General features: G+C 41.0%; 1 protein-coding gene across 2 annotated transcripts; it reads right to left on the minus strand.

The window, feature by feature from the left end:
* Window positions 1-849: 849 nt before the first annotated feature.
* On the minus strand, window positions 850-25,998 carry zfyve21 (zinc finger, FYVE domain containing 21). 2 transcript variants are annotated; one of them, XM_078234001.1, is made up of 8 exons: window positions 25,830-25,998; window positions 20,102-20,152; window positions 16,604-16,772; window positions 12,084-12,159; window positions 9,400-9,491; window positions 8,835-8,888; window positions 7,193-7,335; window positions 850-2,223 (listed from the first exon to the last, which is right to left on the minus strand). In XM_078234001.1, the coding sequence occupies exons 1-8, from the start codon at window positions 25,953-25,955 to the stop codon at window positions 2,188-2,190; spliced, it is 747 nt and encodes a 248-aa protein (XP_078090127.1). In that variant the 5' UTR covers window positions 25,956-25,998; the 3' UTR covers window positions 850-2,187. The 2 variants fall into 2 exon arrangements, with proteins under 2 accessions (XP_078090127.1, XP_078090128.1); XM_078234002.1 differs by lacking the exon at window positions 8,835-8,888 and having other exon boundaries at window positions 855-2,223.
* Between the last annotated feature and the right edge of the window lie 586 nt (window positions 25,999-26,584).

Here is a 26,584-nt window from a genome sequence, read left to right on the forward strand (position 1 = left end):
GGCCATGAGAGCAGTTAAGAGCAAACCACATTGCTGTGTGTTGGGAGTCACATACAAGCCAGACCAGGGCTAGTGAGGTTTTTAAAATCATTACAGAGGCTAGCTTTCAATTCCAGTATTAACTGAATTTAAACTGCACCATTTCAATGGTGGGATTTGAACCCATAACTCCAGAACAAAGCCTCAGCCACTGGATTACTAGTCCATTGGCATTACCACTGTCTTCCCCCATAAAGTAGTTTACATTTTCATTGAATTGTATTTCCTCCAATTTTGAGTTCCAGAATCTTGTGTGTAAAGCAATGAAAGTCTTTATCAGATTAAGGGTACAATATGGGTGCAGGGAGGGAAAAGAGGAGAAAGGAAAATGAAAAAAAATAACCTCGCATCTCAGACTTGAATTTTCAAAGAGTGTGTGTCACAATTTTCTCCACTGAGGAATTGCTGGCATTTTAAAAATAAAGTAATCAATTTCTTCCAGATGTTTGTGTTCCATTAGAAGTTTCGCCAGCTACAAAGTGATAAATCCTTTAACAAATGATCAAACGAAAAATCTTACAATCTATTCAACTGATTGCTGAAGCACAAAGCTGTTCAAGGTACCACTAACGGATGAAATGCAAGAAAGGGTTTTGTGCTAGTCACTTTAAGACATCACCTCTCTTAGTAATCCAGACCCATCAACCCTTTAGTATCCCTCCAAATCAGGAGCTTTCATTTGGTGAGAACCTAGATTTTTAAGGTGGTAAAGAAAAACATTAATTTTAACCAAAGGCCCCAGTCCATCTTGTAGCTATAAATCACTCCAGGTTCCAAATTATTTAAATAATAGAAATTGAACTAGGACATCAGTTACATATATACAGAAGTTTATATTTGCATTTTATTGAATATGGATAAGTTTCATACAGAAGGTGCTTAAATAATTACATTGATCAGAGATATCTATAAAACATGAATACAGGAAATTACAATGCAATATTTCAATTAAGATCAATCTGCTACATAGCCAGAAGTTTCACACCCATTTGGTCCAGGAAACGGAATGTGTAACATCTGGTACTCCCTTTCTCAAATCAAATTGCTACTATTTTCTGAATTATTTCATGCCAAGAACAGAAAAGGTCAGTGTCAAATTAACATCAGTTTTCCGAAAATGTCATTTCTCAGAGCTAGCTAGCATATTACAGGCCATCTCCATCTTTACATTTATTGGTGATTCACTGAAACCAACGGGTTAGTTTTTTTCCCCCCGTGTAAACAAATCAGATTTTTTTCCCCCCAGTTGAGTAGTTTTGTTTTACGAATACATTGTGTGCATAGCCGCTTTAGATTTTTGGACACTACATCCAATTATAGTCAGTGATTACCAAATAAGACGATCTACAATCATAAAGGTAGTCCCCTAATCATCATCCTCTAACACTTATACAGATTTAGCAGTATGAGCACAGGAACAGACATGGTTATGCAAAGTATTCACTATGTACATGTAGTTATTTCCTTTGGTATACCAAAATGAAATTTCGCTCTGAGGGAAAAGGCAAGCAACACTGAAGTTTTAATTGGAACTGAGGGTGACATTTATTTATATTGACTTAAGCACTTCCTGTCAAGAAATTAAAATGTAAACATTTTCTTCCCTCATACAGGCAAAAAATCACCTGCCGAGTGGAGCTGGAGTCTAAATTTTTCTGAAGATTAATGCAAATTGTACTTATTTCCCACTTTCCTCAATACAATTTTATAAATTTATATACTTCATATTGATAATGTAATAAAATAAAGCGATCTACATCAGAAGTGCATTCTGTAACAAAAAGGTGTTTTATTTTAGCAGCCTCGCACTGCAGTTCAGTTAGTGATAAAAATACGAAGATTTAACAAAAATACTTAGCAAAGTTCAATTTAAATGTGAAAGGTTACATTTAAAACGTTGTAAATTCTACATATTGCACTATACTTTGAGAATACTTCAATGCACCAAAAATATTCCTGAAACATTTGTTGCATTCTAAGAAGTGTTTTCAGAAAATCACTTTAATACAAAAAATATTAAGAAAACCTCACCGTATATCAAAGCGGTGAGCAGAAAGAAACTGAGTAAAACTGGCTAACATGTTGTTTCGTTCCATTTCTCTTCAGTTTGACATTCAGTCTTGACATTTTTCAGAAACTCAGAAATAGTTATTGGTCTCTTGATTCAGATAGCAGCTTGGCAGCCTATGGATTTAGATGGCGGGAGGTAGGGGTGACAAATGAAAGTAAAGGACAAGAAACACAACATCGTTAATTCTCAATCATTATATAGTACACATTGTCTGTTTTACTGTGGTGTGCAGTATAACACAGCCAATCTCTAGGCTAAGTAGCTAATTTTGTTCATTTTTTTGGTTCAAATGAGAATACACAACATCGTGCATTCACACATTGTTCCCTCCTTTGGCACAAGTGTTCAAATCCAGCCAAGACTGGTGAAATTAATGTTTCCAATCTGATGGCAGTAAAGAATCCCATCTGAAATGAGTTTGGGCCATTTACAATTAGCAGTCACAGGCCGACAGTACAAGTGTCCACAGTGGAGTTCAAATTGGTAATCACATTCAAAGTCTAGGACAGACAGCGGTTATGATGTATTTTGCTGCAATAAAAGTGTCCTTCTGAGATCAGTGTGAAAATGTATCTTTCAGCTAGCCACCTATACCTAAATTTAAACAGTGAAAGATAGCTGCTATTTATATAGCACCTTTCATGATCTCAGGACAATCGCAAAATATTTTACAGCCTATTAAGTACTTCTGAAGTGTAGTCCCAATGATAATGTAGGAAACATAGCAGTCAATCTGTAAACATGAAGCACCAAAAAACAGCACTACGAAGAGCAGATAATCAAAACAATGATGGTTTTGAGGATAAATATTTACTATGACACAGGGCTAACTCCCTTGTTCTTTTTTGAAATTGTACCTGGGGATCTTTAACATCTTGCTGAACACCCAAGGACAGGTTCATTGACTGCATTCAGACCAGTTTCTTGGAAAATTAATTATGGAACCAACGAGTTACAGGCCTTTTTAGATATGGTAATGTGCAATGAGACAGGATAATCCTGGAGAGAAGAGTTATCATAACATGTACTCTGTACCCAGAGAATGTACTCTGGGTGGGGAACTTCAATGTGCATCACCAAAAGTGGCTCCGTGGTATTGATACAGACCGAGCTGGTCAAATCCTAAAGTCATGATGTGCAGATGCTGGCGTTGGACTGGGGTAAACACAGTAAGGAATCTAACAACACCAGGTTAAAGTCCAACAGGTTTATTTGGTAGCAAACACCACTCAGTGTTGGCTACCAAACAAATCCTAAAGGCCATAGTTGGTAAACTGGGTATGCAGCAGGTGGTGATGAAGCCAACGAGGAATAAACATACTTGACCTCATCCTCAATGTGTCTGCCACGGGTGCATTAACTGCTCTTTCCACCTTCAATGATCGATGTACATATACGCCCAGGTCCCTCTACTCTTGCACCCCCTTAAGAATTTTATCCTGTATATTATATGGTCTCTCCAATGATGAAAAGGAGGTAACTGATGAAGCAGCTGAAGATGGTTGGGCCTTGGACACTACCCTGAAGAACTCCTGTAGTGACGTCCTAGAACTGAGATGATTGACTTCCAACCACCGTAATCATCATCCTCTGTGCTGGGTGCGACTCTCAACAATGGACAGTTTCCTCGATTCCCATTTCCTTCAGTTTTTACCAGGGTTCATTGATGCCACATTTGGTCAAAAGTTGCTTTGATATCAAGGGCAGACACTCTCACCTCACCTCTAGTTCAGCTCTTTCATGTTTGAGCCACGGTTGCAATGAGGTCAGAAGCTGAGTGGTCCTGGCAGAACCCGAACAAGGGTGTCAGTGAACAGGTTGTTGCTAAGCAAATGGAGCTTGATCGCATTGTTGATGACTCCTTCTACCACTTTACTGATGATCAGGAGTAGACCAATGGAACGGTAATTGGCCGGGTTGGATTTGTCCTGCTTTGTGTGTACAGGATGTATCTGGGCAATTCTCCAGACTGCTGGGTAGGAACCAGTGTTGCAGCTGCACTGGAACCACTTGGCTAAAGACATGCAAGTTCTGGAGCATGAGTCTTCAGTACCATTGTTGGAATATTGTCAGGGCCCACAGCCGTTGCAACATCCAGTGCCTTTAGCTCTTTCTTGATATCATATGGAGCAATTCGAATTGGCTGAAAACTGGCAGTTGTGATGTTGGGGACCTCAGGAGGAGACATAGATGGATCATCCGCTCAGCACTTGATTGTTGCCTTATCTTTTGCACACGTGCTGGGCTCTCCCATCATTGAGGATAGGGATATTTGAGGAGCCTTTCTCCTCCAGTGAGTTGCTCAAGTGTCCACCACCATTCACAACTGCACGTGGCAGACTGCACAGCTTAAATCTGATCCATTGGTTGTGGAACTACTTAGCGCTGTCTATTGCTGAGTGCTTATACTGTTTGGCACACAAGTAGCCCTGTGTTGTAGCTTCACTAGGTTGACATCTAACTTTTAGTTATGCCTGGTGCTGCTCCTGGTATGCCCTTCCGAACTCTTCGTTGAACCTTAAAGCGGAGGGATCAGCTCTGGTAACAGTAGAATGGGGGACATGCCAGGATATGAGATTACAAATTGTGGTTGAATACAATTCTGCTGCTGCTGGTGTACATCGCCTCATGGATGCCCAGTTTTGATCTGTTAGATCCCATTTAGTACACTGGTAGCACAACACAACATGACAGAGGGTATCCTGAATGTGAAGCTGGGAGTGGCCAATGACTTTAATGAAGGCAGAATTGGCTTCAGCGACTGGGAAATAGATTAAAAGATAAGGCATTTGACAAACAATGGCAGATATTGAGATATTTCATAATTCTCAAAGATATTATCACGTGAGAAATGGATCCTTACAAGATGGATTAACTATCCATGGCTAACTAAGGAAGTTAAGGATGGCATCAAATTGAAAGACGAAGTATTCAATATTGTGAAGACTAAAGGTAGCAAGATTAGAAACATTTTAGAAACTAAGAAAGGATAAGTAGGAAAATTATAGAGAAAAAAAAGAGTAAATTAGGAAGAAATATAAAAAAGATGCAAGAGCTTCTACAAGTATAAAAAAAGAGTAGCTAAAGTAAATATTAGTTGCTTAGAGAAGACTGGGGAATTAATAATGGAAAACAAGGATGAGGTGGAGACTTTGAACAGATATTTTGTATCTGTCTTATTGGTAAAAGACACAAGCATTGAAATAGTTGAAAATTAGTGGGCAAAATGGAGGGAGGAATTTAAAACAATCACAAGAGAAAAAGTACCAAACTAATGGGATGAAAGATTGGCAAGCCCCTGGTATAAAATGGCTTGCATCCTAGGATCTTAAAAGTAGTGGCTGCAGAGATAGTGGATGCATTGACTGCAATCTTTCAAAATTCCCTGGATTCTGGAAAAATTCTAGATTGAAAAGCTGCAAATACTTAAGAAAAAAGCGAGACAGAAAGCAGGAAACAATACGCAAGTTCATTTAACATTTGTCATTGGTAAAATGCTGGAATCCATTGAGGAATTAATAGCAGGATATTTAGAAAATCAAAACAAAACCATGCTAACGTCCAAAGATGTGCGGGTTAGGTTGATTGGCCATGCTAAAATTGCCCCTTAGTGTCCTGAGATGTGTAGATTAGTGGGATTAACGGGTGAAATATGTAGGGATATGGGGGTAGGGCTTGGGTGGGATTGTGGTCGGTGCCGACTCGATGGGCCAAATGGCCTCTTTCTGCACTGTAGGGTTTCTATGATGATTCTAACTATGTTTGATTGTATGAAAGGGAAATAGTGTTTGACAAATGTCTTGAGTTCTAGAGCAGGGTGGATAAAAAAGAACTGGAAGTTGTGGTGTACTGAGACTTCCAAAAGCCATTTAAAAAGGTGCCACTGCACAAGATGCTCATGGTGTTGAGTGTAATATAGACAGGGGATCAGCTAACTAACAAAAAATCGGGACAAATGGATCATTTTCAGATTGTTAAACCCTAATGGAGGAATGCCACAGGAATCAGTGCTGGATCAGCAACTATTCACAATCTACTAATGACCTGGATGAAGGAACCAGATTTGTTGACAATGCAAAGGTAGTTGGAAAAGGTACTTGGAAAAGCAAGTTGTGAGGACACAAATTGCAATGAAATATGCATTGGTTAAAGAAGTAGGCAAATATTTGGAGTATAATGTGGGAAAATGTGAGATTGTCCACTTTGAAGGGAAGAATAGGAAAGCAAAATATTTAAATGGAGACAGACCAGAGAATGTGGGAGTACAGAGGGATCTTTATGTCCATGTACACAATACAAAACATTAGTATGCAGGAACAGCAGGAAAGTAAATGGATAATAAAGTATGGAAGCCTTACTACAACTGTACATGGCATTGGTGAGATCACACCTCGAGAACTCTGCATCACTATAGTCTCCTTATTTGAGGGATGTTCTTGCACTGGAAGCAGTTGAGAGAAGTTTCACTAGGTTGAATCCTGGGATGGAAGGGGCTGTCTTAATAGGAACGGTTGAGCAGGTTGGGCCTTTACTCATTGGAGTTCAGAAGAATGGGGCGGGATCTTATTGAACCACAAGATTTTGAGGGGCTTTAAGAGGATGCTTGGCCTTGAGGGAATCTCAAACTAGGAAGCATTGTTTCAGAATACAGGATTGTTCATTTACAATGGAGATGAGGAGGAATTTTCCTCTCTGAAGGTCATGGATCTTTGGAATTCTCTATCCCAAAGAGCAGTGGAGGCTGAGTCGTTGAATATATTCAAGGCTGAGTTAGACAGATTATTGATCTATTAGGGTTACGGAGGGCAGGCAGGGAAAGTGGAATTAAGGCCACAATCAGATCAATCATTTTTCTTTTCCTGAACACGCAACTAAGGATTAAGGTAACAGTTCTAGATATATTTCAAGAATCCCATCCAGAGAACAAATTTGTGTCCTGCCCATGTCTCTTGATTTTAGCATTTGTATAAGCCAATTTTAAATTCAAATATGCTGTATCTGAAGTTATATTTTAATTTGCTGCAGTAAAAATGTATTTTTAATACTTTGATGGAAGACTCTAGCAGATCCATTAGACATTACCTTATGCATGGCTGCCAGCCAGCCAACAGACACCTTCTTGTTGCTGTTAAAGTCATCAGATGCACTTAACTTCAGCTGTCTCGGTTCCTGGGAGCCCAATGTTTTGTACTGGACCAGCATTCCTGTGGCACGTGTATTACCTCCTGAAATTGTACAGATAAATCAGACTCCATTAAAATTCTGTTAAAAGAAAACTATTGAAATTACTTTCTTGCATCATTCATCTAGAATTATTTTTACCAAATACTCACTTTCACAAGATAACAAGAGTGGCCTCTTCCTGCACTGTATGTAGGGTTATGATTCTATGAACTTTCCTGAAAGCTTCCCTCTCAGTCAATTATTACTTCTCCTTCCATCAATAATTGCTTTGCATGTTTTGATTTTTTTTTTCAACAAACACAATATTATTAGGCAAAACAAAGGAGGAAAAGAAATAACAATCCCAGATAGGAAAGCCAGCAGAACTGCTTCCTGAGGTCCAAATAGTGTTTGTCATAAATTGTTCATGTGTGGCTGTGTGACCCGTTCAATGATTTTAGTTGATATAATTTTGAATGGATCGGACGTAATTTGGTAAAAATATGGTTCAAGTACTGAATAGATGTTACATGCAATACAAATAGTTTGTTCTATTTAATGGAGGAGGACCTGGTATCTGAATCACAATGTACAACGGAATTTACTGGACAGACAGGCTATAAAACACACCCAAGAGGAGCATGACTTCAAAAGCACACCCTTTTTGTCATCTTAGTATTTTTTTAAAACCAATTAGTTCCACTAATATTTGAATGTTTTTTCCCCAGATAAAGGGCTACATCTGTGTAAAATCACATTGCTCATGTCGTAAGTGTGGAGAATGAGTTCAACAGGTTCACTGACTGAAGGTTGTCAGAAATGTTTCCACCCTTTTCTCACCCAGTGTTCACTTTATTCAATAGGAGTTGGGTAGCAATCAATCAGCAACGGGAACCGTGGATGTTCCCTCACTCCTTCTCGACCAGATTATCAAGATAACTGTCACCTTGACTGGAAAGGGGCTAACTCAGCACAAGGCAAACAGGGACTCTTTTGATCCATGCAACTCAGCACATCACATTGCACATGCAACCACTGAACTACATCTCAACCCACAAAAAGCATATTATCCTATAACTATTTGAAAGTGCTTTTCAGTTACACACATCATAATTGGTTCCACTATCAGAACAGTTTCAAATAGCCTAAAATAACTGCAAAGCTATCAGTCTTTGGCAACACTACACAAAAGGGATGATGGACTAGATGGAAATACAGAGTAAGTAAAGCACAGGTGTTAACATGGTAAACTTGGAAGCAGAATGCTGTCATTTTGTACAGTTAGCAAATAACACGTGCAATGTAAAGCAAACAAAGAAAGAAAAAAGCATTTAAGGATTGTGAGGAGTTTGCCTTGTAATTTACAATGCATCACCAAGTCAGCACTAACGACAACTCAATTCAACTCAACTCAACTCCCATGCGGTACAGCTCACAGAAAAAGCATTATTCAGCAAGACATCTAGTATACAGTAAATAACAAGCCAAGCTCCTAAGGGCCATATGTAAGGAGATTGGTACATGATGAGCTGTTGGCAAAGATGACAATCATACTTCTAACCTTCTGTAATGTACGGGTTCTCCAGTAGGCTGGTGTAAGTGTGAATATCTTTCTCTGTACCAAGACGATAGGCAGCAGCAGGCATTGAAAAGAAGGATTAGTTTCAGGCCATTCTATCAGGAAAATATGAGCTCCACCATCTAATTCAATACACAAACACCACTAACTACATTATAATAATTCTATAAAAGCAGCAAACCAAATTTAATTGAGAACAAAAATCCATACTTTAATTGGGAAGGTTACTCCAAGCTGCTGATTACCAACATCACCAATGTTGGCCCATAACTGAGTAATAGAAACACATCAACTTTTCTTCCTATAAGGCATTTCAACTTGTCCAAACAAAAACAAACACTTATCTATCCAGCTGGTGCTGGGACATGAACCCATGGCAACTCCTTTGGAATACTCTGCCATTTACTGTACATGGTCCACTCTGGCACTAGTTTTTAATGACCCAATAATCTTAAGGCAGCATTTCTTCTGCTATTATACAAAGCAAAACACAGGTTACTGCTGAAATCGGTTAATTACACAACCAGCATCTACTTAACAAATTTACCTCCAGGAGTAAAACCTTCAGTTAGCACTTGAACATTTATAATTCTGGGAACCTCAATTTCAAAGTGATTTTCTCCATCCAGGTACAGATACCTAGCAAAAATTTAAAAGTTATTATTTCAGGAGAAATGTTCATAGTAATAATATTTGAATATTCGAGTTATACATTTTTCTCAGTTTTTGTTTTCTCTTAACTTGAGATTTTACCCACAAGCCCTTCATCATTTCTTTGAGTCACTGGCAAAACTTTCTGGCCATCCACGCTGACAGGATCTGCCAGCCCTGTTGGCGGCGCACCCTCGCTGCAGATTTTGCGGCAGCAAGGGGTGAATTCAATGGGAAATCCCATTGACAACGGTGGGGCCAGAATATCCTGCTGCTGGTTAATGGCAGGTCGCCACCCACCACCTCGAAACACGTGGCGGGTTGCATGGTAAATTCTGTCCATTGACTCTTTACTGGCACCACTAATCCTCAACGCTTCAAAGTGGCTATACTTCACACATGAAACTACATGCTATCAGATTACAATTACTCTACCATGTGAAACATCTAATTCCAATTCAGTCCTCACAATCCTACACAGCGATTTTGCAGCAGGAGCAAGAATCCAAACCAATTTCACTCTTCCCAGCTTTAAAAAAAAAAGCACCGATGCCAACTGCAGCAGCCTTACCACACTCCAGCCTGCATCAACTAACTCAGCACAGATCAGGGATTAAACCTGGCAGTTTCCTCATTGTCAAAACCTGTCAATGAGTGGCTAGAGCTCATCAAGACAATGGGAAGATAAGAAAACTAATTCTGTCTGACATTTCAGAACAAGGAAATTCTACTTTGTTAAAGAAATAATCTGGACAAAACTACTGTGCATATATTACATGGCTTATCTAATTAAACTTCTATTATCCAGCAGTAAAAATGGGGAAATATTTTTTAAAATAATCCAGCAACTGGAACTGTGAACATCAGTGTATATTTATTCTACTTTAACAAATCAAAGCAATCATTTAAAGAAAAAATGCACAGGCTCAAATTATGTTTTTTGAATTAGAAATGTTCTGCTAATGTGTTTATTACCAAATATTAATATGTTACTCATGGGGCAACATCATTCTGGTTTACTTGTAAACAACCACAGTATGCTTTATAGCCTTTGTTGCTTGCCCAGGAAAGAGGTCACTGTTTCCATTTGGATCAGTCAATTCCCATGTGTTTTTCTGGGTTGGTATTTTGTACTTACATAGGAAATGCTCTCTAACTGGTTATCTGTTGTTGGTAGTAGCTAATTCAACCTCTAGGACACATGCTGACAGCCTTCAGAGTGCCCAACCCACATGTTGGGTAGAAGGAGACTCACTGTTTCAGGGAACATATTGCTTAGCTGCAATCTGTAGCACTTTGAAGGAACAAACATTTTCTTTTCCCAAAAAGGGCTCTTTTAGGTATGTGCTGCGCATCTTGAATTAGAAGCCTTTGCACAAATGACTGCCAAATAAGGTTAAATGGAATCGGTGGATAAAGAACTGATTGCACTCTTGTAGACAAAAGACAGATATTAATGTAAAAAAATTCCTTGGGGACCTATGCCCAAAGGAGTCTTGCAGGGATTAGTGTTAAGGCTTTGACTTTGGCATCTGGTTTATGCATTGGGGAAACTCTGCAAATTTGCAGATGATAAAGGATGTGTGTAGGTTAATTGAGGGGGAAAAAAAGGAAGGATACACATATGTGCATGATGGAGAAATAAAGCCATTACTTAATATATATATCAAAGGAAGTGGCTAAATTGCGAAAAATTGTGTTAGATTTGCAAATAAATTGCTTAAAATGTGAAGCAACAAAATCAAGGTGAACATTATTCAGAACAACCTCTAGCAGTAAATTCTGCTCATCTCACCATGTGTGAATTCAGTACAATTGCTTAAAAATTAAAGAAAAATGTTCAGATTTTAAAAAAATATGCTGCAAAGAAATGTAATTTTTAAAATGTTGATCAAACTTCATACCTTTCCTACCAGATGCTGTTCCCCCCCCCCTCAAATGCCCAGGCCCTGAGCTCTGAAATTCCTTCCCTAAATCTCTCCATTCTTTTCTTCCTCCATTTACTCTCAAGGCATTGCTTAAAACTTACATCTTCAATCAAACTTTTGGATATCTGATCCAATATTTGCTCACATAGCTCAGTGTTGTATTTTGTTTTATAATGCATTTGTGAAGCACTTTGGAACATTGAACTGCCTCACTTTCTTCCCATTCTTTACCATAATTAGCGGGGGGCGGCACGGTGGCACAGTGGGTTAGCACTGCTGCCTCACAGTGCCAGGGACCCAGGTTTGATTCCCGGCTTGGGTCACTGTCTGTGCGGAGTCTGCATATTCTCCTCACGTGTGGGTTTCCTCCGGGTGCTCCGGTTTCCTCCCACAGTCCGAAAGACGTGCTGGTTAGGTGCGTTGTCCATGCCAAATTCTCCCTCAGTTTCACAATAACTTCATTGTAGTGTTAATGTAAGCCTATTTGTGACATTAACAAACTAACTTCCCCCCCCCCAGGCTCACCTTAAGCATTTGTTTCCTGAACATTTAGAAGTGTACTGTTGATAAGAAATATTGCATGTACTGTGTAAACCATATTCAGACAAGACATTCTAATGCCAAAATATTTGAAATAAAAATTTGTACCTACCTGTGGTTGTTTGACAACCGACAACCCATTATTTCACTTTTCTCTAAGGAACCCGAAGTTACGAGGAATGTAGCCCCTTGGCAACAAACAGTTAAAATGTGTGAATAAAAACAAGATACATTACAGAGGAGAAGGAAAAGTTCAAATACTTGGGACAACTGTATGAGCAAGAATAAAAAGGGGGAAAAAAAATGCAATGCATGCAACTAAAAATAACAATTTGTCATCTATTACCCGCATCTGTCTAACATTAAACATGAAAAATCAGCAAGTTGCACTTAGGGATGCCTCAGTTCTCCAGAAGCTATGCTGCACTAGTATCTTACTGAGTGGCTCAGCATTGCAATACATGGAAGTTGCAGCACTTACCTAAACCCTCCAGAAAAATTTGAAGTTGTCCATTCAAATCTAACTGCCTTAATCAGTGCCAGACATCCTCTGAAAATTTAGTGTGGCGTCTCAATGCTTCAGATTTTAATTACTGAAGATTTAAAAATAATTAATTTAAATACATTTTCCATCTCTATCTATTTTCTCCCCTCTCTGAATCCCATCTTTCTTTCCCATTCTCTATTTCACTTTCTGTACATGATTTAGGTTTGAATCAAGTATAGACCAGTGAGCCTGATGTTGGTACTGGGGAAGTTGCTGGTGTCCATTATAAAGAATTTCATAACTCAGCATTTGGAAAGAAGTGGTGTAATCAGACAATGTCAGCACGGAATTACAAAAGGGAAATCATGCTTGATGAATCTATTGGAATCCTTTGAGGATGTACCTAGTAGAGTTGACTGAGGAGAATCAGTGGATGTGGTTTATTTGTACTTTCAGGAGGTTTTCGACAAGGTCTCACATAGCAGACTACGATGTAAAGTTAAAGCACATGGGATTGCAGGTAATGTTTTGAGATGGATAGAAAGCTGGTTAGCAGATAGGAAGCAAAGAATTGGCATAAATGGGTCTTTTCCTGATTGACAGTCAGTGATTAGTGAGGTTCCGCAGGGATCTGTGCTAGGACCCCAACTGTTCACATTATATATTAGTGATTTGGAAGAGGGAACTGAATGTATTATCTCCAAACTTGTAGATGATACAAAGTTGGGTAGAAGGGTGAGCTGTGCGAATGCATAGATGCTTCAGCGTGATTTGGATTGGCTATGTGTGTGGGCATATGCATGGCAGATGCAGTATAATATGGACAACTGTGAAGTTATCCACTTTGGTAGCAATAATAGGAAGACGGACTATTACTTGAATGGGTGTTAATTGAGAGAGGTGAATACTCAGCGAGACCTTGGTGTCCTTGTGCATCAGTCGCTGAAAGTAAGTGTGCAAGTACAGTAGGCAGTAAAAAAGGCAAATGGTATGTTGGCCTTCATAGCAAGAGGATTTGCGTAAAGGGATAGGGATGTTTTGCTGCAACTGTATAGGTTGTTGACGAAGCCACACCTGGAGTAGTGTGTGCAGTTTTGGTGTCCTTATCAGAGGAAGGACGTCCTTGCTACAGAAGGAGTGCAGCAAAGGTTTACCCGGCTGATTCCTAAGATGGCAGGTCTGTCATATGAAGAGAGACTAAATCAGTTATTATATTCACTGGAGTTTATAAGAGTGCGAGGGGATCTCATAGAAACTTTTAAAATTCTAACAGGGTAGATTCAGAAAGAATGTTCCCAATGGTGGGAGAGCCCAGAATTAGGGGGTCATAGTTTGGGGATAACCTTTTAAAACAATAACGGGCGGCACGGTAGCACAGCGGTTAGCATTGCTGCTTCACAGCTCCAGGGTCCTGGGTTCGATTCCCGGCTCGGGTCACTGTCTGTGTGGAGTTTGCACATTCTCCTCGTGTCTGCGTGGGTTTCCTCCGGGTGCTCCGGTTTCCTCCCACAGTCCAAAGATGTGCGGGTTAGGTTGATTGGCCAGGTTAAAAATTGCCCCTTAGAGTCCTGAGATGCGTAGGTTAGAGGGATTAGCAGGTAAAAATATGTGGGGGTAGGGCGGGTGGGATTGTGGTCGGTGCAGACTCGATGGGCCGAATGGCCTCCTTCTGCACTGTAGGGTTTCTATGATTCTATGACTGAGGTGAGGAGAATTCCTTCACCCAGAGTGCAATGAATGTGTGGAATTCACTACCACAGAAATGGTTGAGGCCAAAACGTCTGATTTCAAGAAGAAATTAGATATAGCTCTAGGGGCTAAAGCGATCAAGATGTTGAATTTGATCAGCCATGATCAAAATGAATGGCAGAGCAGGCTCAAAGGGCCAAATGGCCTACACCTGCTTCTAGTTTCTATTCCAGCTGATATTTCCTGGTTCAGAGCAATGTGTCTCAGTCAGGATTCTTTAGGTTAAGGAACTACCTGGCTGGTGTACTGTTCACAAGTCCCATATCCCTTGTAGGGGATTCCACACTGAAAAAGATTTCCCATTGCTGCAAGTGTAGTACCAGAGTCGATAGCAAGTTTGCAGACAGGTGTGATGAATAGCTAGTGCTAGTCTTTAGTTGTTGACTACAAAGTTGATGCAACGACACCTCAATTTGTTTGGGTTAAAAGACAAATATAAATTGCTAATATCTGTAATACCTATGTTGGAAACTAATAGCAACATCCCTAATAACCCAACAAGCTTAACCAGTGAGTAGCTAAGCCACACATTGTGCAAATGCCGAATGAGATGAACTCAGCTGGAGCAGTAGCTAGTGGTCTTGCGGCTCCTGGGTTAAGGAAAATGATAAGCTAGATAATAGCTCCTGCTATCTCTCCAGAAATCCTTTGCTGGAAGCGTGCATGCAAGGCAATCAGACAAGGACTGGACTAGGCATGGCTATCTTGGGTCTCAGTAAATGCTGATATTCACCATCACACATGAATAGCAGCTGCCAGGCAAATGCAGGCATTAAGCACAAGCTTAAAACATGATTGCCAGAGACTTTAGATAGACCTATGTTTCAAATTATTTTAACTTGTGTTTTAAAAAATGCAGCCTTACCAGCCGATGAGTTTCTGTACCTTAATCCAACATCATAACAGGATTTTAACGGTCATAATAATCATCATTTGGAGTTATATTTATGCAAAGTACCTCTCAAACATTGTAATCACGATATAGGTCATAAATCAATGGTAAGCAACCTAGGTTAGGGAATAGGTCGAATGAGTGGCCATCCTACTCAATGGGCCTCAAGATTGAAATCGGGTGTGTGCACTAACCATGACCCCACGAATAAGATTAAATGTGTTTAATACATGCTGAATATTTCATAGGGTTATCGAAAATACTTAACTGAAAAAAATCAGCCCTTTAAGCTTGCTCCACCATTCAATATGATCATGGCTGATACTCTATCTCAACACCACACTCCCGTTCTCTCCTCATACCCCTTTAGATTCCAGAAACCGGTTTCCTTCTTAAATATATTCAGTGACTTGGCCTCCACAGTCTTGTGGTAAAGAATTTCACAGGTTTACCACAGTGAATAGGTTTCTCCTCATCTCAGTACTAAATGGTTTACCCTGCATTCTGAGACTGTGACCCCTTGTTCTAGATCCCCTAGCAAGAGGAAAGCACTGTCAGAAATGTATATGTTTCAATAGATCTTCTCTCATTCTAAATTCCAGTGAATACATGCCCAGTCAACCCAATCTCTTCTCATATGACAATCCTGCCATCCCAGGAATCAGTCCGGTGAACTTTCACTGCACTCCACGATGGATAGTATCTCCTTTCGTAGATTGGAGACCAAAACTGCACACAGTCCTCCAGGTGTGATCTCACCAAGACCCTGTAAAGCTGTAGTAAGACATCCTTGCTCCTGTACTCTAGTCCTCTTGCAATGAAGGCCAACGTACCATTGGTCTTCCTAACTGCTTGATTTCAGTGACTGGTCTCCCACAGTACCCAGGTCCCTTTGTACATCAACATTTTCCAATCACCTGTTAAATATGTTGCCATTCGGTTTCTCCATCCAAAGTGGATAACATCATATTTATCCATGTTATACTGCATATGCCATGTATTTGCCCACTCATTCAACTTGTCTAAATCATCTTAACCATTCATCTGTTAAAAGATTCGTCATCAACTTCAAATGGTAACAAGAAATACTTACGCTTAAGTAACATTAAAAAAGTACAACCTCCCACCTCCGCCAGTGTAGTATCCCGGGTCTCCTGGGGTAGGGTAATTCTGCTAACTGCACTTGCATACCTAGAATTTGCTGGGTGTGCCAATTGAACCACAGCAGTGTTTTGATTTGATGTGGAGCAAGTGCACAGTTCTCACAGTCATTGTGTGCAATCATCATACACCTCACACATGCTCTTGCTTGAGTGACACCAGTAGGAAAAAAATTATGCAGACAGAAAACAGCAGAATCTGGGAACCTTGCATGTGGCAATGGGTAACGTCTTGCACTCAGAATACTGATGGGCCACAGGTTGCCCACCACTATCATAAACAGTATACCTTTTAAACATGTTTGGAGACAAGATGTAATGAAAGTAAGTAGCACAAATCTTACCATTTATGAGCACCTTAATCTGTTTGTCAAAGAACTCATATTCCTTTTGGGAGACCAGAGCACATTCGGCACATTGTCGCACTGGATCTATGAAGTACATTCGTGGAAGAGGTACTTTTTTACTGCAACATTTGTCACAGAAGCATTTTCCACATCTCCTGCAGTGATGCTAATTTTGGAATAGTTAAGCATTAAAAAAAGTAAAGTCAAAAATTGTGCTAGAATACATATGACATTAAACCAAAAATTTAAACCAGAGATGTATTAAAAAAAAATCTAGCTTCTTGACCAAACAGGATGCACTAGTTTAAAATTACATTTTGTATCCACGTACCGGTACGTCTCTTTTAAAGATATGGGGAGATAAGCAATACAACTGCCAGTGGGAAACAGCCAAACTATTTTGGAGCATCACTCAACATATTATAATTCCTTTAATCAAAAAGGTATTTCAATGCAGCAAGAGACAGTGACTCTATTAAAATAAAAACAAAACTCATTTAAGCTCAAATTAAAGATGTTATATTTCCTCCTCCTTGTTTCAATTCATCTGACATATGTCAGTAGACCATAAGACATAGGAGCAGAATTAGGCCACTCGGCCCATCGAGTCCACTCCGCCATTCAATCATGGCTGATACTTTTCTCATCCCCATTCTCCTGCCTTTTCCCCAAACCCCTGATCCCCTTATTAATCAAGAACCAATCTATCTCTGTCTTAAGCAGATCAATGACCCAGCCTCCACAGCCTTCTGCGGCAAAGAGTTCCACAGATTCGCCACTCTCTGGCTGAAGAAATTCCTCCTCATCTCTGTTTTAAAGGATTGTCCCTTTAGCCTGAGGTTGTGCCCTCTGGTTCTAGTTTTTCCTACTAGTGGAAACATCCTCTTCACGTCCACTCTATCCAGGCCTCGCAGCATTCTGTAAGTTTCAATAAGATCCCTCATCATCCTTCTAAACTCCAACGACATACGACAAGCTCTTCATTCCAGGCATCATTCCTGTGAACCTCCTCTGGACCCTTTCCAAGGCCAGCACATCCTTCCTTAGATACGGGGCCCAAAACTGCTCTCAATACTCCAAATGGGGTCTGACCAGAGTCTTATACAGCCTCCCTTCTCTTGCATTCTAGCCCTCTCGACATGAATGCTAACATTGCATTTGCCTTCCTAACTGCCGACTGAACCGGTACATTAACCTTAAGAGAATCTTGAACAAGGACTCCCAAGTCCCTTTGTGTTTCTGATTTTCTAAGCATTTCCCCATTTAGAAAATAGTCTATGCCTCCAATCCTCCTTCCAAAGTGCATAACCTCTCACTTTTCCACATTGTATTCCATCTGCCACTTCTTTGCCCATTCTCCTAACCTGTCCAAGTTCTTCTGCAGCCCCCCTGCTTCCTCAATACTACCTGCCCCTCTACATATCTTTGAATCATCTGCAAACTTAGTAACAGTGCTTTCAGTTCCTTCCTCCAAATCGTTCATGTATATTGTGAAAAATTGTGATCCCAGCACCGACTCCTGAGGCACATCACTAGTCACCAGCTGCCATCCTGAAAAAGACCACTTTATCTGCCTTTTCCCAGTCGGCCAATCCTCTATCCATGCCAGGATCTTGCCCTTAACACCATGGGCTCTTAACCTACTTAACACAGTCTCCTATGCAGCACCTTGTCAAAGGCCTTCTGGAAATCTAAATAAATCACATTCACTGGTTCTCCTTTATCTAACTTCCTTGTTACCTCCTCAAAGAACTCTAACAGATTTGACAGACATGAACTCCCCTTGACAAAGCCGTGCTGACTCAGTCCTACTTTATCATGCACTTCCAAGTACTCCGCAATCTCATCTTTAATAATGGACTCTAAAAATCTTGCCAATGACCCAAGTCAGGCTAACCGGTCTATAATTTCCTATCTGCTGCCTCTCTCCCTTTGTAAACAGTGGTGTTACGTTAGCTACTTTCCAGTCCTCTGGTACCCAACCTGCCTCCAGTGATTCCTGAAAGATCACCACCAGTGCCTCCACAATTTCCTCAGCTATCTCTTTTAGAACTCTGGGGTGTAGTCCATCGGGTCCAGGTGATTTATCCACCTTCAGATCTTTCAGTTTCCCCAGAACCTTCGCCTCAGTGATGCCCACTACACTCACCTGTGCCCACTGACTCTCCTGGAGCTCTGGCATCTCCCTGGTGTCTTCCACCGTGAAGACTGATGCAAAGTAACTATTCAGTTTCTCTGCCATTACTTTGTTTCCTATTATTATTTCTCCAGCGGTCCAATGGCTATTTTTGCCTCTTACCTTTTATATATTGAAAAAAACTTTTCCTATCTTCTTTTATATTACTAGTTAGCTTACACTTATATTTCATCTTCTCCTCCCTTATTGCTTTTTTAGTTGCTCTCTGCTCGCTTTTACAAGCTTCCCAATCATCCTTGCCACTTTGTATGCTTTTATGCTATCCTTGATTTCCCTCGTCAGCTATGGATGCCTTGTCCTCTCCTTGGCATGTTTTCTCCTCCTTGGGATGAATTTCTGTTGTGCCTCCTGAATAACTCTCAAAAACTTCTGCCATTGCTGTTCCACCGACTTCCCTGCCAGGCTGCCTTTCCAATCAACTCTGGCCAGCTCCTCCCTCATGTCTTTGTAATACCTTTATTTAATTGTAATACTTTACATCTGATTCCAGCTTCTCCCTCTCAAACTGCAGTGTAAGTTCTATTATATTGTGGTCACTGTTCCCCAAGGGTTTCTTCATCTTAAGTTCCCTAATCAAGTCTGCCTCATTACACATCACCAAATCCAGAATTGCCTGTTCTCTAGTAGGCTCTGTCACAAGCTGCTCCCAAAAAAAAACCCCATCTCTTAGACATTCCACAAATTCCTTTTCTTGGGATCCACTACCTACCTGATTTTCCCAGTCCACCTGCATATTGAAGTCTCCCATGATTATTGTAATATTGCCTTTTTTATATGCCTTTTCTATCTCCTGATTAATTTTCTGCCGCTAGGGGGTCTGTACAAAACTCCCATCAGGGTCTTTTTACCTTTGCGATTGCTCAACTCTACCCACAGAGATTCTATTAGTATTAGATGGGCAGACAACATCCTGATATCCTTAGACCGCCAGCTACAAGTAGGTAGTAAAGTCCAGTAGTGACAATCTTCAATTTATGTTCCCTCTAGAAAACTGCCATAATAGTTGTTTCTCTTCGATACTGATTTGCTCAAGTGTTGACAAAAATATTTTTAACATGAGAAATTGCACACTAGTGACTGACCGACAAAACTCGAGAAACGTTTCTCCAAAACAATCAGCAGCTCTCACTATGAACCCAAGGTCTATCGACAACACTTTATTCAGTGCTTCTAGCTAAAGGTACCAAAATGATTTCAAATTTACTGCATTCCTTGGTCATGCATTATTTTTCCTTTCACAGCATGTGAAGACTTCTATTTGATTTCTTAAATATAAAATGTAAAATATTGTATCTTACCTTTCTGGTAAGAAAGTCAAATTTTGCTTCACACTGCATACACCTGGGACACTAGGAAAAGAAATACAATTTATATGAGAAATAATTGTAAAGTTAGAAGTTAACTAGTACTTATATTCCTGAACGAAGCTTTAGTAAATTTTACATCGTACAGCACATGACTAATTCATTAGCAAATGCCTTCCACTGGGAGTAATCTTAAATTGATAGAGGATGCAGTGTTTTCCAAGAACAGGGATATTTTGCACTGAAGAATATAATCGACAACCTTTTATTGGAGTGCTGCAAGAGATGAGCATGTTAAGGTTGTAAATTTTTTTGCTTAACGTCCAAACTGATAATGGTGTGGCAAGGACAACAGGGTATTTGGGATCTTGGTGGACAATATGACCAGAGGAAGTTCCGAGGAGGAAGGTGAATTTAATGCCAGTCAGGCAAGATTTCTATTTAATTTGACATTTTTTAAATCTTCAATAATTCAGAACTTGAAGGAATGAGATTCTACAATTGTAACTGTTCATATTTTGGAACATGATAGGTGATTGGCAGTAACTATTTTCATGTTGCTGAAAGGGAACGTAATCTATTACTGAACTTTGTGCGAGTTTAATAGGCAAATGCAGAACTTCACAAAAGTCACAGGTAGTTAAGGCACAGGAGCCATTTTCACAAAGCAAAATGAACTGGCAATGCCAACTGTCCAGCAACTTGGCATGATTCATAACTCATAGCATCTCTTTCGTGGAGCAAGTTGCTGAACAATTTACACATTAATAACGGGTTGTCATTAATATATCACTTTTATTCAAACAGGCAATACAGTGGCAAGCACTGCCGCCTCACAGCACCAATGACCCGGATTTAAGTCTGGCCTTGGGTGCCTGCATAGAGTTTGCACGTTCTCCCCCATGACTGCATGGGTTTCCTCCAAAAGATATGTAGGTCAGGTGGATTAGCCATGATAAATGCGTGGGGTTACGGGGATAGAGTGGAGGAGATCATAGGATCCCTACAGTGCAGAAGGAGGCCTTCGGCCCATTGAGTTGCACTGACACCAATCCACCCAAGTCCTATCCCTGCTTAACTACCCTGCTAATCCTTCCAACCTATCACATCCCAGGACACTAAGAGTTAATTTAGCATGTCCAATCAACCTAACCCGCACACCTTTGGACTGTGGGAGGAAATCAGAGCACCCGGAGAAAACCCACGCAAACACAGGGAGAATGTGCAAACTCCACACAGACAGTGACCCAAGCTGGGAATTGAACCCAGGTCCCTGGTGCTCTGAGGCAGCTGTGCTAACCACCGTGCCACCCATGGGAGGGCCTGGGTTGGACAATCTTTCAGAGTGGGTGCAGACACGATGGGCCATTTGGTCTCTTTCTGCACAGTAGGGATTCCAAGAAATTCTGGGTCACCGTATTATTTTGCTGCGAAGATATGCTCTCCAATAAGCCAATAGGTCTAGCTGCTGTCAAGTAAAGGGAGGCAATTCATACAACAGTTAGCCACCACACAGGCAGTTTGCTAGGCAGTTAATTAGGAGTTGTAGACATGTGGCTCCAATGTTCTCTTTCAGGTATCTGTGTGCAATACAAAACAGTCTTTGTTTCTTTTTCTATGCAGCACAAAATATTTTTCTGAGATTTAACATGGCACTGACTTCATTATGTCATGTACAGCAAAGTTTAGTTTACTTTTTATAATTTTGTCTTAGCCAGATATCTAAGATTAAGTATGCAATTCAAAAACAAATATTTAGAATTGGTTCAAATGATGTTTAATTGACAGCAACTTCTTGGGAATAATGTAGGGAGGAGCTACACGATAAATGGAAGAACCATAAAGGGTGTAGAGACGCAGAGGGACCTGGGTGTGCAAGTCCACAGATCTTTGAAGGTGACGTCACAGGTGGAGAAGGTGGTGAAGAAGGCATATGGCATGCTTGCCTTTATAGGACGGGGCATAGAGTATAAGAGTTGGGGTCTGATGTTGCAGATGTATAGAACGTTGGTTCGGCCGCATTTGGAATACTGCGTCCAGTTCTGGTCGCCACACTACCAGAAAGACGTGGAGGCTTTGGAGAGAGTACAGAGGAGGTTTACCAGGATGTTGCCTGGTATGGAGGGGCTTGGTTATGAGGAGAGATTGGGGAAACTGGGGTTGTTCTCCTTGGAAAGACGGAGGATGAGGGGAGACTTAATAGAGGTGTATAAAATTATGAAAGGCATAGATAGGGTGAACGGTGGGAAGCTTTTCCCCGGGTCGGTGGGAAGCATTTCCCGATCAGGGCCATTGTGATCTCCTGGACTCGTTTCGTTCGCCTCGGGGGTCGGAGAGGAATTTCCCAGATTTTTTTCCCCATATTGGCCCTGGGGTTTTTCACTCTGGGTTTTCGCCTCTCCCTGGAGATCACATGGTCTGGAATGGGGGGGTGGGGGTGAGTTAATAGGTTGTAATGAACAAAGCATCGTAGCTGTGAGGGACAGCTCGGTGGATAGGATTTTGGTATGTAGATAGGCTGGAAAATTGGGCAGGGATCCTGGATTCAGGATTCAATCCTGGACCGGGGAGCGGCGCGGGCTTGGAGGGCTGAAGGGCCTGTTCCTGTGCTGTATTGTTCTTTGTTCTTGAGCAAGAGTACAGTGTTACATTCCCAGTTGCTGTTACTACAGGATGGGAAGCCATGCAACCCTTGCTCAAAAGACTAACTTTTACATTTTTTAAGGACACATGGATGAACAGAGTCACAGGACTGCCAATTAGCTTATATCAACAGAAAAAAAAAAATGAAAAGTTTGACTATAATACAATACTCCTTCACTCACACTTATCACAAATTCACACAGATTTTAAGGATAACACAGGGTACAAAATATATATTATGCTTTAATGTTCTCAGTAAACAGCCCCTGTAACCCAACAGGCTAACTGTGGCCAGACAACACCTCACTCTGAAACCAAGCGTTAGATGTCATTCAGGCTTCTGTGGGTTTCTCCTCAAATTCCCCCAGATGATTGGAAACTTTCATGTGACAAACTCCTCTCAGAAGACTCATTTTAAAATCTGAAACAGCCTGTCCCCTCAGGTGTTGTCAGCAAGGATCCACCTCTGGAATTTCCAACTCTCCTGTCTGTATTCCTTTACCTTGTTTTGGAAAATAATACTATTTCCCTTTCAATTAGCATTGGCTACAAACCACAGAAAGAATCAAATCCCAACAATGCAGAAGGAAGAGGCCTTTCGGTCCTTCGAGTCTGCACTGACTCTCCAACAGAGCACCTTACCCAGGCCATAACCCCATTTATTTGCATCACTAATCCTCTAACCTAACATCTTTGATCACTGAGGGGAAATTTAGCATGGCCAATCCATCTAACCTGCACATCTTTGGACTGTGGGAGGAAATCAGAGCACCGGGAGGAAACCCACGCAGACACAGGGAGAATGTGCAAACTCCACAGAGTTACCCAAGGCTGGAAGCAAACCCAGGTCCCTAGCACTGAGGCAGCAGTGCTAACCGCTGTGCCACCTTGCCACCTGAACAATGCAATAATATTCTTTTCCGTTCCTTTATTCTAGCCAAATTCATTTGGTCTTTGACCCCATTGGGATATCGTCTTTTTAACACTGCAATGCTCTCCTAAATCAATAAAGCCACTTCTTTCCCCTTTCCTACCTTTCACTCATTTTCATAGATTTCATGGAAGCGCAGTATCAAACCAGCCACTTGAACAAAAGAGCAACTTAAAACTCAAAAACTGAAACCATTATTTAATTCTTGGTAATGTAGTTAGATTGTCATAAACTGTAGGTAGTAAAATGTGTTTGAAAACATTTAATATACAATATTACACTTTTCTTATGCTTCATTACGCAAGAGTGAAGGACAAACTCTGTTGCATACGTGTAAAACATTACAATAGGTTACGTATCGCCAGTGATTTATTTGGTGACTTATGCTGACATTTTCTATCATTCAGTTGATTTGCTAGAAGTACAAACACATGGAAAAGTACAAAGACATGTGTTGCAAAACAGAGAAGTTCAATGATGCAAGAGTGTCTACATCACCGTTATCTATATTTTAAGCTGTCACAATAGCTCATCCAATGAATAACTGAATTTGGAACTTCCTGGCTTTTGAGATTCAGTCTCTAGTCTGTGAAATTTGCTTATCTTGAATAAGACAAACAGTATAGCCACTTGCGGTCAGTAGGACCCTGTATCAAGGAAACGGAATAGTTGGCCCAGAGTTCGCACTAATCACCATCCAGTAATATCTGTTGGTATATAAACTGATAAGCAACAGATTCTGAAAAGAGTTCAGCTAGATGCACCCAAAGTCAAATTGCCTGTCAACATTCAAACTTAAATAATGTTGAGGTACAATATAAGCACCTGGCACTGACAAGATATCGCAACAAGGAATTAACATCTTCACAGAAGATAAGCAAGAAATAAATGTTTTATAGCAAACAGAACTGGTCTGATGTTGTTGGGGCCAAAGGTTATATTTAGTTTACTGCAAATTTTAGATTGCAAACAATAGAGTTACACAACTGAGACAGTGGTAATATCAGGTAAAGGCAAAGAGGATACTTTCTTACATGTTTGAACTAGCACATCAGTTACAATCTATTACTGATATAGAAACACAATTAAAAGGAAAAACTTTGCTTGCACTTTAATGAAAGCCAATGGATGAAAGTACCATAAAAAAGGCAAAAAGTGCCTGGAATAAGGTGTCAACGTATGGCAATTAGATACCTGTAAGTGAGAAATCTATTAGTCAACTCCGACATATCAATTTGTGAATTTTATCTGTACACCTTAACAGCAAAACTGCAAGGCTATCGACCAACAGGCATTCCAGGTCGCTGAAAAGTGGGAATAAACATGTGCAAACATGGTAAATGCTTTTCCCACTAGTACCTGAATCCAGACCAGACGGATTCTCAGCTGAAAGTGTCGATTTGAGCTGAGTTTGGATAGTTTTAATCTAGTTTCTATAAAGCAGTGGTGTCGGAGCGGAACTGCCTACATGCGAGTGGCGAAGTGACAAACTGAGACAGTTACGTGGAGTAAACACTGGTGGAGACGGGAATCCTCAGGGTGGGGTTTAAAAAAAAACTTGGGAGCCAAGTGAAAATGGACTTGGGAACACGGGATCGAAAAAACGCGTGTTTATTCGCCAAAACATAGTTTATTGACCAGGAATAAAACCAAAGCTACAATGTGTGATAAGAAGCATACTTAAATGGAACAAATAAACTTCAATAAACTACAGCTGAGCTGCTGCAAAGACAGGTTTGGTGTCAACTCCAGGTGACAAGATACAAATCCGCCGTCATCATTTCTTTCTCACAGAGCAATAAACTCGAGAGAGACAAAAAAAAACAGTCCAACAAACTGGATTCAAAAGCAGGTCAGATACAAGTGACCACCACCTCAGCCAGGACAACTTGGTCTGGACTTGAACCCAACATTTTATAAACACGTCAACAAGGCGGGACTCCACTCTGTGATGCCTCGGCTCGATCCACATCAACACACCCGCCTTTGCCGGCGACGACGCCCATGTCCCCAAGAGGGGAATATTAAAACAAAATCAGTGGGCCGGGACACCCACGGAGCTGCTGCTGCCCAGCCTTTACCCCCCACAACAACAACAGTGTGCCCGGATTAAAACAAGCCGCCAGTGCCCCCACTCGGCCATTTTACCTCTTTGTCCGGGACCCACTGCGGCTCGTCGAGCGAGAAGGGGCTGCTGAAGGCGCCGTTTTCCGGCACCATGCGGAGTCCGCTCGGGCTGCGCACTAATTTCTTCCCGTCCGTCGTGGCCGCCATATTGCCTGAGTGAACAACAGGCGGCCTCGCGGCCGGCCCGCCAATCAGCAGCCAGGAAAGCCCACATCCCACCCAATCCAAACCCCGGGCCTGCTCCACCCCCAACCTCGCCTCAGCCAATAGAGTGATGAGTACGGTTAGGGGTATTAACCAATCAGAGTAGCACGGCCAGGGATATTACCCAATCAGAGTAGCACAGTCAGGGATGTTAACCAATCAGAGTAGCACGGCCAGGGATATTACCCAATCAGAGTAGCACGGTCAGGGATATTACCCAATCAGAGTAGCACGGTCAGGGATATTGACCAATCAGATTCCATCATTGGAACGTAACCACGCCCCCCCAAGAGCCTCACTCGCCATTGGCCAATCACTTGGCACCAAGTCCGTTATTGACCAATCTGGCAGCAGCACCCAGCCAGGCAGCCAATCGTTTAGCGAGTAAATTAGCCAGTGGCAGTTAGGTAGAGCAGAAACCTGGACCAATCACGATTCTACAATAGCGCCACTTCAGCCAATCGCCTTGATGTCACCCTGAGTGGGAGTGGGGATGGAGGGCGGCCTCAATGATAAAAACACCATCAACTGTTTAAAATCAGCGCGAAATAAACATTCGGACACGATGAGAA

Source organism: Mustelus asterias, chromosome 18 (assembly GCF_964213995.1).
Source record: "Mustelus asterias chromosome 18, sMusAst1.hap1.1, whole genome shotgun sequence".
Taxonomy (NCBI): Eukaryota; Metazoa; Chordata; class Chondrichthyes; order Carcharhiniformes; family Triakidae; genus Mustelus; species Mustelus asterias.

Bases quoted from the DNA above. Each gene is read 5' to 3' on its own strand.
- zfyve21 (XM_078234001.1), bottom strand. From the start codon at position 25,955: ATGGCGGCCACGACGGACGGGAAGAAATTAGTGCGCAGCCCGAGCGGA. The intron at 9,492-12,083 runs GTAGGTACAAAT...AATTTTTGCTAG, and splicing joins CGGTTGTCAAACAACCACAG to GTATCTGTACCTGGATGGAG. The intron at 2,224-7,192 runs GTAATGTCTAAT...CTAAATCCATAG, and splicing joins GGCTGGCAGCCATGCATAAG to GCTGCCAAGCTGCTATCTGA.